The 12,413-nt window shown below is 50.1% G+C and overlaps 1 protein-coding gene across 1 annotated transcript in view; it reads left to right on the top strand.

The window, feature by feature from the left end:
• Positions 1–2,022: 2,022 nt before the first annotated feature.
• PIK3CD (phosphatidylinositol-4,5-bisphosphate 3-kinase catalytic subunit delta) overlaps positions 2,023–12,413 on the top strand; it is a 29,447-nt gene continuing 19,056 nt past the window's right edge. Inside the window, exons 1-3 of the mRNA XM_032201479.1 lie at positions 2,023–2,081; positions 10,284–10,447; positions 11,813–12,041. Coding sequence (XP_032057370.1) covers positions 10,307–10,447; positions 11,813–12,041 — 370 coding nt within the window. The 5' untranslated portion in view covers positions 2,023–2,081; positions 10,284–10,306. The remainder of the gene's footprint in view (positions 2,082–10,283; positions 10,448–11,812; positions 12,042–12,413) is intronic.

Genomic DNA, 12,413 nt, shown 5'->3' with positions numbered 1-12,413 from the left:
CAGCCACGTTATCTGCTTGTTTTTGTCCTCCTCCTCTTTCTCCCTCATCCCCTTTTCCTCTAAAAGCTGACCAGCCAATTCATCTGGGCTGCAAACGGTAGCTGAATTCTCATGCACCACATTGGTGTAGAGAAGGGATTTGGCAGGGAGCTGTTTAGGAGCTGTCTATTTCATATTTCCAACCATGTTTGTTTGTAAAGTGATGCTGAGAAGAGCAAAGGTGCAGGAATGGGGTACCTGAAGCAGGAAAGACAAGAAACAACCCAAAAAGAGATGCGAGGACAAACGCTAAGAGGAGAGCTACGAAAGGCTGATAATTGAGACTGAGGGCTTGAAAAAGTCTTTGTTGAGGAGAAAGGATGTAAGAAGAAGCAGTTGTAACTGTGATACCATCGAAAGATGAACAGAAAATTGTGCTTCGGGTTTGGCTTTGGTAAACCTATAATGGGCAGCAGCCCCGGCCCCAGCCGAACCTAATATTTTCATCCCCGTCTGTCGGCAGTCTGCCCTCTCTCCTGGGAGCTCTGAACACTCCTTGTCCCACAGAAACTTGTACCTAGAACCTGCAGGTGTGATGCAGTGTGTCTGAAAATCCTTCCCTCTTGTCTGTTTGCCTTTCTACTGTCCACAGCTCGCAGTGTGTGTCCTTTATGATGCAGCCCGAGAGAATATCCCTGCTGGGTTTTAGTGTTTATTTATGCATGGTAAATACTAATTTTTAAAATGAAAGTTTGTGTTCTCCAGCAGCTACGTCTGCCCTACTTTTAGTCACCAATTGTTGTTCTTTGTGAGCTGCTTAGCTTGGGGCTGAGCTGTAGGTGCCATGTGGTTACCACCAGCCCTCCTGGCCAGCGCTTTCACTGCTTCTCAATAACCCAGAGGAAACCCAACCAGCTTACCCTTCCCATCTGCTCTTCCTGGAGGTCTCATATCCTTACACTAGCAAGCTGCAACTATTTTTGGACTTTCAGTTCCCTTCTCCCTTCCCTACAGGTTGTTGTCCCATTTCTAACAGCCCATGCAGGCAAACGTCCCGTGAGCGTTCAGTGCAGCCCTATATGTGAAACTTGGAGAGCATGAAGAGAAAAGCTGTTGGGGAAGGAAAAAAAAAAAAGCGGAACAGAAACCAGAATTCCAGTAAACAGTCTGTTAAAAATATCTTCAACACATGTCAGGGGCTCCGATTTGAAATAGGCAGTTTCTGAGCTTTAGAAGGTCACGTTGAGACGTGCTGGTAGATCCGAGCGGAGCTGAAGAACGAATGTTTCGGCAGTCACATTTTGTACTGATGCTCAGATAGCCTGGGCTGCCAACTAGTAATGTTCAGGGAAAAAAAAATGAGTCAGATCGCAAGAATAATGAGCTTTTCTTGGATTATAACATGGAAAAAAAACTGAATTTATACCTTAATCACATGCCACCAGCAGTGGAAGCTTTAGGAAAAATGGTGAGTTTGGGACTCGTAAAATTGCAGGACCGGTCGGGGCAATGTGTAACCCTGACCGTGTCACGGCCAAAGGCTGTTTGTTTCCAGGGGTGGGAGCAAAATGGCCAAAGCACAGATCCACGTTCTGAATCTCGCATTATCCATGCTCCAAAGCACGGCGGGCGCCGTTCAAGTGCAGCAGGAGTGCAACAAGGAAGGCGTTTTTTCAGATGAGCAAGTGGCCTTTGGGTATCGAATTGCTGCTGAAAATTTAATGAGAGAGAGGAGAGGGATTTGTCTGCGAGCACGGGCAACGTTTTGTATCCCCAGCTGCTGCTGCCTGGGGAGCAGCTGATTTCCTACAGGTCAGGGGGTGCTGGTGCAGGGGGGGATTTTGTGGGTGCCCCAGTGCTGCCTGGGGGTGTTCTCTGCTGCCCTGGGACCTGTGCAACAGCCTGGGGAGGGGAAGGGTGGGGGAGAGCCTGCATGGCTGTGCTTGGTACCCAGCACACAGGTATGCTCTGTTCCCTCTCCTGCAGGATTCCAGCCTTATTGTACACACTTCCAGATGAAGAAAGAGCAGGGGCATGGCTGAGGCTGCCGAGGAGCACCTCCCGAGGAAGGAGTGAATCCCAAAGCATTTTCAGTCTCCCCCGTGAGTAGTTTTACTGTGCGTGTGTATTCACGGCCTACCTTTGGCATCATGTCCTGCATTTAGTCCTTGAACCACTGCAGCAATGAGCCACTGCCCGCAGTTACCAGCACTGCGTGCATGATGGCAGCTGCGTCGGGCTGGTAGCCACCACACCACGCGTTGGCCACCAGCATTGACTTCTGCCGGGCATGTGGCAGCTCCTGTTGTGCACACACAAGTCGTGCACACAAGCAGACACAAGAGAGGTGCGTGCACACAAGCAGCTGCATGCCTTGTGCACGCAGATGCATGAGTCGTTTACAGGAGTTGCACTCACGATTTGTGCATACAGATGCACGAGTTGTGCACACACAAGCTGTGCACAGAGATGCACGTGTTGTGCACGCAGGAGTTATTCAGGTGCCCAAATTGCACACACTCAAGTTGTGCACACAAGTTATGCACAAAAGCAGCTGCATGTGTCGTGCACAGATGCATAAGTTGTGCACATGCGAATTGTGCACACAGATGCAGGAGTTGTGTACACACGAATTGTGCACACAGATGCACGAGTTGTGCGTGCACGACTTGTGCATAGGTGCACATGTGCATGCACAGATGTTGCACACACAATTTGCACACGCACAAGTTGCATACGAAGTTGCACACACGCAGCCGCGTGCGTGCTGCACAGATGCTGCACACACAATTTGCACACGCACGAAGTTGCAGACACACAATTCTCACACACAATGTTGCACACACACAGAATTTGCACACCCAGACACACGATTTACGCTCCCCCCCCCCCCCGCAGCCGCACCCTTCCCGCAGCAGTGCTGCACCGCCGGCCGCACCGCAACCACCCCCGACCCCCCAAACCCGTGCCCACCGGCACCGGGCAGCCCTTGGGGGGGCCGCACCGGGTCCGGGGCTGGGCCGAGGGCTGGGACCGGGGGCGGAGCGGGGCGGATCGGGGCGGAACGGGGCCGGATCGGGGCCGCCCCCCTCCGGCAGCGGGGCCGGGAGCCCGGCGGGCACGGGCGAGCGGAGCAGGTGAGGGGGCACCGGGCGGGGGGCACGGGAGGGGGGCGTGGGGGGCTTGCAGCGGCTCCCGGCCTCGGCTGGGGCTCGGGGGGAGCCCCTGGGGGGGCCCAGGCTTGGTGCTGCCCCTGTAGGGCGAGTGGGGGCCCCCCCAGAGCCCCGCGATGCCTCAGCGGGTGCAGGGAAGCTGGGCGAGGTGGAGCGCTCTGGGCTGCCCTTGGCAATATAAGGCTTTTTGGTTTTTTTTGTTTTGTTTTTTTTTTTCCCCTTGGCATCTGGGTTTCTGGTGACGTCTGCCCATGGGAGCAGTTGGAAAAAGACCAATTTCAGCCACCTCCTCGGCGAGGTGCTTTTGTTAATGCCGTTTTGTCAGGCTCCCGGGCCGTGCCCGCGCTGGCAGCAGGCGTGCAAAGTTCCCAAAGCTCCTCGCCAGCACCCGGAGCTGCGGCCGCCTTCGTGAGCGAGGCTCGGGCACACGAGGGGACCAAACCGCAGCAGGGTCGGGTGGTTGAAGTCCCACATCACACGCATGTTGGGGCTGCGGAGGGTGCTTTGCGAGCCGCTGGTTTGCGAGCTCCTGCTGTAACCACTCAGTGCACAATTTGTCGCTCGATGCTTCCTCACGCAGCGCTGGCAGCGTGGCTGAGTGCCTGTGAACTTGCCTAAAAGGCTGCTTGAAAGTTTCCACCGGGGCAGAGTCCTCAAGTCCTCCCATCAGATGCTTTTCCTACCCCCTGACGTTCCTCTGTCTCTCTCTGGTGATGCTGTTTTGCTTCCAGAAGGAGGTACGGCTGCCTGCTTCTGCTGCTCTTAGATGCCTCACCTGAGCTGCCCATCCCTTCCCTTCCCTCTGGCTGACCCTTGTGGCCATACCCAAGGCCCTGCTGAACCCAAACGAGGTGCAGCACTGCCGTGCTCATGCCCGAGGAGCTCTGTGGCCTTGCTGGTATCACCCTGCGTGCATTCTGCTTTCCTCTCTCTTTCCCTGCTGACAACCCTGTTCATCATCGGCCCAGCGCGCAAACGAGGTTAGCTCCAGTTCAGATTGCATTAGTGCAGTTCTGCTTCCCACTGCTCCTCAGTGGGATTTTACAGGGGTGTGCATGTGTAAGGCGGGCATGGAGCGATGTGAATGCTCAGAAGAAAGGTGTGCTTATTTCAGAAGGGGAGGAGCACCAGCCAAGGGATTATTTGGGTCCAGCAGTTGTTCAAGGCCTGATCCCTGTGGTCTTCCTGCAGCTAGAACACCTCCTGGGGCAGTGGGAAGGCCCGTTGCTCCCTGTCAGTGTCTCAGGATGCTGAAGGTGCCAATTTCTATGTAAATACTGCCTTGTATCAGCCCCTCTGGTAGGGTAGGGGATGCTCTGCGGAGTTGCAGAGGCCTGAAATGTTGGGCACGTCCATTTTCATCCCTTGTCCACTTGTCTTGAACAGATCCTGTCGTACGTCTGCTTCAGTTAATGGTTTGTGTAAGCAAAGTAATGAGGAAAGGTGATTAATCAGGGGCTTAGAGATCTCTCATGAAAGGCATCATGGAAACAATGCAGCTACGTGCCCTCTGTAGAGCCAGAGGAACAACAAAGTATTGTGAGAACAAACGAATCAGTGCACAGCGTTGCGTGGCGGGATATAAAAGATCAATCTATAAAACAGAAGCTGATAATATGCAAAAGTCTTTATTTGAGTTTTATATTTGGCAGAGGTAGAGGTCTGGCTATGGCAAACCAAATAAAGATCACCACATTCAAAGCCCAGGTTTGAGGAAATGAACCCCGAGCATACAAAAGCATTGACTTCAGGTGGTGTTAAGGGTTTGAATGCTTCTCCCCACCTTTTCAGGGGTTTTTCCTGCCTGGTTCATGGTCCAAGCCTTACACTTAGGGGTGTGTTGGAGGAGGATCCAGAGGCAGAGCTGTGGTGCAACTCAGGGCTGTGCTGAAAGTGCAGTGCTGTCCCACGAACAGAGAGGGAACACAGATGGCGTAGCACAGCTGGGACACTGACCTGTACTTTGCAGAGAACTTATGGAAACTGTACAGGAAACACTTTTGACATGTGAGAGCACAGGAGCTCTCATGTGCCAAATCTATCCTATTAACACCTTTTCCGAAATGAATGGTGTTCAGAGGCAGCTCCGGGTCCTGTAAGCAGGCTGGAGCATTCCACCTAATCCAATGGGGCCAGGGCACCGCAGACACTTGCACCTCTGCACCCAGCAGCCCCCCAGGCTGTGCTTCTAGCACCTTTCCCCACCGTGTGTTCATTTTTAGAGGAACAAATAAATGTGTTGTCAGAGCTGCTAAGGTCACTACTATGAGCTTCTGTTGGTTGCATTCACATCCTGGTACTGAGGCCCGGGTCACGAGTTCTTATGTTAGGCCACAAGGCCGAGCAGGTTCAGCTGTTTTTAATATGCAATTAAGTTGATGAGTGGCACCTGGTGCACGTAACCAGCTAGCCCTGCTGGGGGGCATTCCCCAAAGCTCCCACCTGCAGTCAGTTGGAATTGCTTGCGTGTCTCTGGGGGCACACTTGTGTGCTCGGAGAGTTTTCCCTGTCTGTTCTTTGAGGGGAATTTGCAGGTTACTTTTACAAAAGTCTGATGCTCAAATGACTTGCTTTTGCCTGCGGTGTACAGCAGACCTCTTTCAGCCCATGACCACCACCAAAAAAGCAAGCTAAAGCTCAACACACCTTCAGAAGACTCCCTGACATGGGTGTGCTGTGTCAGGGAGAGCACAGACTAGGTTCAGACCTGCTAAGCGTGTTGCTTGTGTGGTAAAGACGTGCAAAGCACATGTGTACATAAAAATTCCCGTGGTCTCCTCCCCCAGCTGAGCTGATGCCTGCAATGAAAGTGGCTTCCTGCAGTCTCCCACGCTGCATGCATCACCTGTGAGCTCCGTGCCACTCATTTCTTATAAAGTTGAAAGGTTTTTTGTAGTCTCGGGGTTTAGTAATTCTGTAATCGGTTTGTAGGCGTTAGAGCTTCCGTGTCTGTCTAACGCAGCAGCCTCGCAGAGGTTTGTGGAACACTACTCCGCATGTGATCTTGATAGCTCGCTGCTTTTTTTTTTTTTCACTCAATAGCAGTTGTGTGTTGTAAACACCAGAGCTGTGGTTGATAAGTTTATAGGAGGAGATGTGTGTTAGTGTGTCTTGTGTTGACTGCTGGCTCACTAAATACCGCCCAGGTAATTTCAAATGTGCCTGCTGCATTCTGCATAGATTTGCCTTTCTGTGCATTGCACGTTTCTCAGTGTGCCACGAATTCAAAACATGTGTTGCCTCCTACTGCTGATATCATGCCTACATGTGTTACATGGCATCCAGTAAAGGAAGGGTTTTATGATGGACTCATCCCATCTGCGTCTCAGCTCTGTCTTGGCCATCTTTCCTCTTTGGGAAAAATGCACATTTAATAACTTCACATTACTGCAAGGTGAGACCTTAAAGAGGGCAAAGCAGTCTGTAGCTTTCCTGTAGAATAATCACTCGAGGCAAAGGGGGAGAGGGAAGCATTCATCCTCACCTGGAATTTCATCTCAAAATTATTTTCCTCTGCCTCTTTTTCTGCCCAGGGATGGAGAGGTCTGGGCATTGTAAGATGGGTTCTTTGCCCATACAGCTCTCAGTAAGGCGGTGATTAGCACCAGCAGCCTTTCCTGATTGCTCCCCTAGGAAATGGGCTGACTCCACATCCCAAAATTACCGAGGGATTGAGGAGCAGGTGTCCACTACTACTAATTTTTGCTGCTGGTTGGACCGGGCTGAACCAGAGCAGGAGACAGTGTGGAGTGGGTCCATTTTTATTTTATTTCTAGTTTCATGAGAAAGTCTTTATTACCTAGCTTTTTACTTTCAATTATGAAAATATTTCACAGTGCAGAAATACGTGTGAAAAGGGGATTACGCTCGGCTGCTGTGAGAATGGTGGGGAGCAGCTTCTTGCTTAGACCCATGGAAAGCTGTTGGTGCCAGCTCGATGCTCTGGGGCCTGCGTTGTGCAACAGTTTTCATCTCTCTTCCTCTTACATGCTCTGAGAAGTCCGAAGCGACACTGAGCCCTGCCAGCTGCGTCGTGGCTGGCCGCTCACCGCACCTCGTTCGCAGCACCCGGGGCTCCCACCACACGCGCTTGCTTGCTGTGAGAGAAAAACTTCAATTACTGCCTCCGTGCAGGCCACAAAGAGTGGCTTTGTAGGGCAGCAGGGGTCCTGCCCCTCTCAGGAAACGGCAGAATAACGTTTTGAGCAACCTGCCTCTTGCTTTCGTGTTGCCTGGGGTCAGTCTGCCTGAGGGACTCCTGGGCAGCCCGTCACTCACGGGCCTTGCATGATCTTAGGCGTACAGCCCAAGCGAATACATGCCATGGGGCAGTTTTTAAGTCCGTTTTGTATATAAGCAGGCCCTGAGGTGGATGAGGAGGTGTCTGAGGTCCTGTGTTTTCCTCGCGTGCTCTGTGTGTGACTCCGTTATGTTGGTCCTGCGTGAGGGCCAGGCCTTTACTTCAGATGTACACGTTTGGCCACCCAAACAGATCGGCTCGCCGGCCAGTCCTGAAATACCCCTCTTGGATGTCGTGTATTGGCCAGATTTGGGTATTCTGCTTGTCTGCCCTGCTCCTTGACCCCTGGGGTGCTGCGCATACCCTGACCTGAACCGCTGAGGCTCTGGGCCTAAAACAAATCCTGGAGGGCTGGGGGAGATGTGGCTGCTGGGGGAGGATTAAGTGTTGTAGGGAGGTGGAGGTGGGGGAATGTGGAAGTATTCTAGCCAGAAGATGATGTTTTGGGGTGTACGCAGTAGGAAGGCGAGGGCTGGGGGGTTCTTCTGTAGAAAATAGGTGGTTACAGTCAGTGTAGATAAGCAGGAGCCTTGGGTAGCATGTGTACTCGCATGGGGTGGGGTCTGTGGGGTTTGTGTCCCATAAAAATACAGCCCTCTGTCTCACCCATACTTGCCCTGGCTTTGTGGGATGTGCAGGCTGTGCAGTAAACTAATTTCTGTCAAGTGTGGGTTGAATAATTTGAACCTCAGGCTGCCAGGCCTACAGGTCGTAACCTTACCATAATCCAGTAATCTGTATATTCAACAGGATGAAAGATTGAGATGACACTGGGACTTTTAGAAATTGGTAGCTGCAAGGAAGAATCTATCTTTAGCTTTTTTATTAAAAAAAAAAAAAAAAAAAAAGACTGAAGCACTGAAAGTCAAAAGTGTATTTCAAATGATACCAGTAGTGTAAACCCTGATAAAAAGGAGTCACACAGCATTTGGCTACTTGTAAATGGCAAAGTGACCTGGAGGAAAGGGAATTGTGAGTACTCTTTCTCATGAGGTCACGATAGTGCAAACAAAGTTACAGCCTGGACAACTCTATTCTGATTTCCCAGGGCAAAATGGGAGATGAAAGTGGGGGAGACACCTTGTCTGTCTTGGGGTGGTTCAAGATACCAGTCTGTTCAGGGCTTGCTCAATGTAACAGTTGTCACACTGGGTCAGATCTAATGTCCAGCTAGCAAAGTGCTCTGAATTTAGCTGTGAAAAGAGGAGAGATTTAGTAACAGAAGCATTAGAGGCAGCACGAGTCCAGAGGTTATCCTTCCTGTGGCATATCCACCTTGCCTTCTGTTGGAAAACATCCCTGTACATCATGAGATAATGGGTGTGATGTCTTTGGAAAGGTCTTGAGCAATTGGATCTTGGCATTGTCGTGTTAATATCTCAGTTATGGTACTTTGTGGCTGATGGGAGCTTTCTGTCAGGTAGAAATCCTCAGCAGAAGGAAGCAGCTTGGCCAATATTGGGTCTTCCATCTCAGCTCGTCAGCAGGGTCGTGGCAGTTCGCTGCTTTTGTTCCCCTTGGGAATGGCTGAAGGAGCAGGTATTCTAGAAACCTGCTGGTATTATTGTCAATGATCAGAGGACCAGGCAAGCTTGTTTTGCTTTATTCAAACTTGTAAACCCTGCCTCCTCCCCCTTTTACTTCCCTCCCTCTTAAGGCACATGGGTGGTTTTGTGGTCTCTGTATCCGGTCCGTGTGTGATACAGCATGTGCACTAAGGAAGCAGGACAGATAAAACATAGCTCATATTTCTGGGAATCCTTACCTCACTGCTGATGGGGAAGTGTTGTGCTCCCAGACACTGCAGATAAGATGCTGGGCTTCTTGTCGTAGTGAAGCACAGGGCTGCCAGCAGTAATTCGGGAGTCCCAAATCTTCAGCAGCGTGCTGCTCCTTTTCTCTCTAAGTTTGTACACATCTGACAGCTGCAGAGCCATGTTTTAAGTTGTGAAGCAAATTTTGTATTGGCATCATGGACCGAGGATAAGTGACACTGGCAGAATTGCTCAGGGCGTGTGCAAGGACAAATTTAGAACCAGCAGTCAGACTGGCTGCCTGTCACCTCTGGAGGAAGCTAGGATTTTATACTGCTGCAGTGTTTTGTTCATAGGCAAATGAATGAAGCTTGAGGGTTTCTCTGACTTTGAGACTGTGTCTTTTTGAAGGAAACCATATGATGGCCCTCTGCTAAATGCCTCTTGTTTTTGGTGTTTTGTGCACATTTATCCTGTGTTTATACCTGAAAATGCAAGGTGAAGGGATGCAAATTGAGTTAACAAACTAATTCTGAGTGCTTCAGCCTTAGCTTTCATTTTCCCTTTCCTTTTACCAGGGTGGGGACTATGCAGTGGAGTATTATTATTTTTTGTTTAAAAAATGTGTGTGTACTCAGGACGAGCAACACCTCTTTCTCCCTCTGCAGACTGGAACTGAGCTCTGGAAAAACAAAATGGAGCTTGGAGCATGTGGCCTGAGGATTACCTTTCAAAGCCAGGGGTAGGGACTCATTGTTTCTGTTGATGGTTTGGTTGGAAAATGAGCTGTTGGGAAGATAGTTCTTCAGTTTCTTTGTCAGAGGTGTTTAAAAGAGATTAAGAAAGGGTTGTCTTGAAATAGAAGCAATAATATAGCAAGAATATCCCTGTGGTTTAAAGGCACTGGACTGGAAATTTGACTAAGGTGCTAATTTTCCTGAGCTATGCAGATATGCTGATCTTCCTTTCTTTAGGTCCTTTTGCACACTAAATTTGTACAGAGCCCAGCACAGACTGGAGTTGTGCCCTTAGAAGATATTATGTACTGAATAGCAACATTTTTCTCTTTTCTTGCAGGTTGTAGCTAAGAAGTGAGCAGGATGCCCCCGGGCATTTACTGCCCTATGGAATTCTGGTCCAAGGGGGAAAATCAGAACATCCAGGTGGACTTTCTGCTGCCCACAGGCATATACTTGAACCTCTCTGTGTCCTGCAATGCCAGCTTGGGCACCATCAAGCAGGTAACAGCCTTGTTCCAGTCCTGTCTGCAGTCTCCTGGAACAAGGAGTCTGTTCTTGGGAACACCTGGTGAAATGTTTTGGGTCTCAGCCTGACTTGGGTTTCTTCCTTGTTGCTCCTTGTGACAGTCTCCACAATCCTAAATGTTTGTCTAGCTGCTGAGGCTGCTGGTGCTGGTGCCAGCGGTGTTGGGCTTAATTCACTGGGCAATTCTCCAACCCTGAGACATGAATCAGTTTTTGAGTAACTGTGGAATGAGGGCAGATTCGCAGTGGTGACACAGGGCTCGTGGTCTGCATGTTCGATCAGTGCTTCCCTGAGCCGTCCAGTCCCCACACTGGATTTTTCATTATGAATGCTCTCGTGTATGCAGATGCAAGGAGAAGTCATCCCAAATAGTCAAATACAAATGCTGGACTGACTCCAAGTGTTCAGGATGTCAGCACAGCCATCTCTTGCCTGACAGAAACTGAACAGTGAAAGTTGAGAAGTGATAGAGAGAATTCCACTTGAGAAATAAAACGCTGCAGTGAAACCGTGTGTAAAAGGCACGATACTTTCTTGTTTCCCTGGGCAGGAGGAGGGGTAGGGGAGAGTGAAGGAAAACAGAATGGAAAAGGTTTTCTCTGCAGCAGCAACCTGGCCTAGATGAGTCACAGATCACAAGGGACAGAAGCACAGTGCCAGATTATTCCAAGCTTTCTCATACTGCAGTTTTCAGGTCAAATTAAAAAAAAGGGTGAGTGGAGCTGATTGGTTCCAGCTGCTACGTTCCAGGTCTGTGTTTTACAACCAGTAGGCATGCTGGGTCAGACTGGAGGCCCATTGACTGCAGAGCTGTTTGTCCTACTAGCAGGTGCTTAGGAAGAGAGTAAAGGAGTGGAATATGAACAGACACGTGGAATTGTTGTCTGCTGGGAGCGAAGAGGCTTGGAGAACTGGATAGAGTTCAGAAGACTTTGGGAAATGCTTGACTCTGTCACAAATCTGATGTTACTGGGGGCAATTTACTTAATCCACTTTTCCTTCCAGTGGGAGTCATTTCTCATTTCACCAGGCTAGCAGTCAGCAGATACTTGCTGTGAGTTATCCAGGTGAGGGTTATTTGAATACCAAGGTCAGGAGATTGACTGTGCCTGGAGCACATAGCAAGCACAAAAAAAAAGGAGGCCAGTTCGAGGCACTTACAAATAAATTTACCCACAGTTCAGCAAGATTTGGAGCCCCCACACTTGGCTGAAAAACAGCCTGTGAGTGCAGGAATGCTATGAGAGGTTTGGGAGAGGGAGGTTGTGGGGTGGCAAAAGGAGGAAGATGAGGTTCTGGCAGTGCAGCAGTAGTTTCACCCCGCTGTTGTTCTGTCCCAGGTGGTGTGGAAGCACGCTCAGTATGAGCCTCTCTACCACATGCTCAGTGACCCCGAGGCCTACGTCTTCACATGCATCAACCAGACAGCCGAGCAGCAAGAGCTGGAGGATGAGCAGCGGCGGCTTTGTGACATCCAGCCCTTCCTACCGGTACTGCGGCTCGTGGCTCGAGAAGGCGACAGAGTCAAGAAGCTTATTAACTCCCAAATCAGCCTGCTCATTGGGAAAGGTCAGTTCCCCCACCACGGGTCTCACCAGGAGCGTGGTAGGGCTGTTGGTGATACGTGCCTCTGTCCCAGACAGTGTTCCTAAGCATGGAATAACAGTGGAGCCTGCTGAGATGGTAGATGAAATAAGCAACATTGGTCTGTAGTGGATCCAGAAAGGGAACAGTCTACGTGGGAACCCAAGAAGAAGGGTGATCTTCCCTGCTGGCAGAGGGACATAGTAATTACATCATTACTCTGCCATAGTAATTACTTATTTACTCTGTGCAATTCTGCAAAGGAAATAAGCAATTATTAGTAGCTTGGCTAACTCTTCTGCTTTTGACCAAATATTGAACATGTGTTTAGGAAGATTGTTTCTCAGACACTTGATT

The sequence above is a fragment of the Aythya fuligula genome, chromosome 21 (assembly GCF_009819795.1).
Source record: "Aythya fuligula isolate bAytFul2 chromosome 21, bAytFul2.pri, whole genome shotgun sequence".
Taxonomy (NCBI): Eukaryota; Metazoa; Chordata; class Aves; order Anseriformes; family Anatidae; genus Aythya; species Aythya fuligula.
Note: the sequence above shows the minus strand (reverse complement) of the source record. Positions and strands in the feature narration are given on the sequence as shown.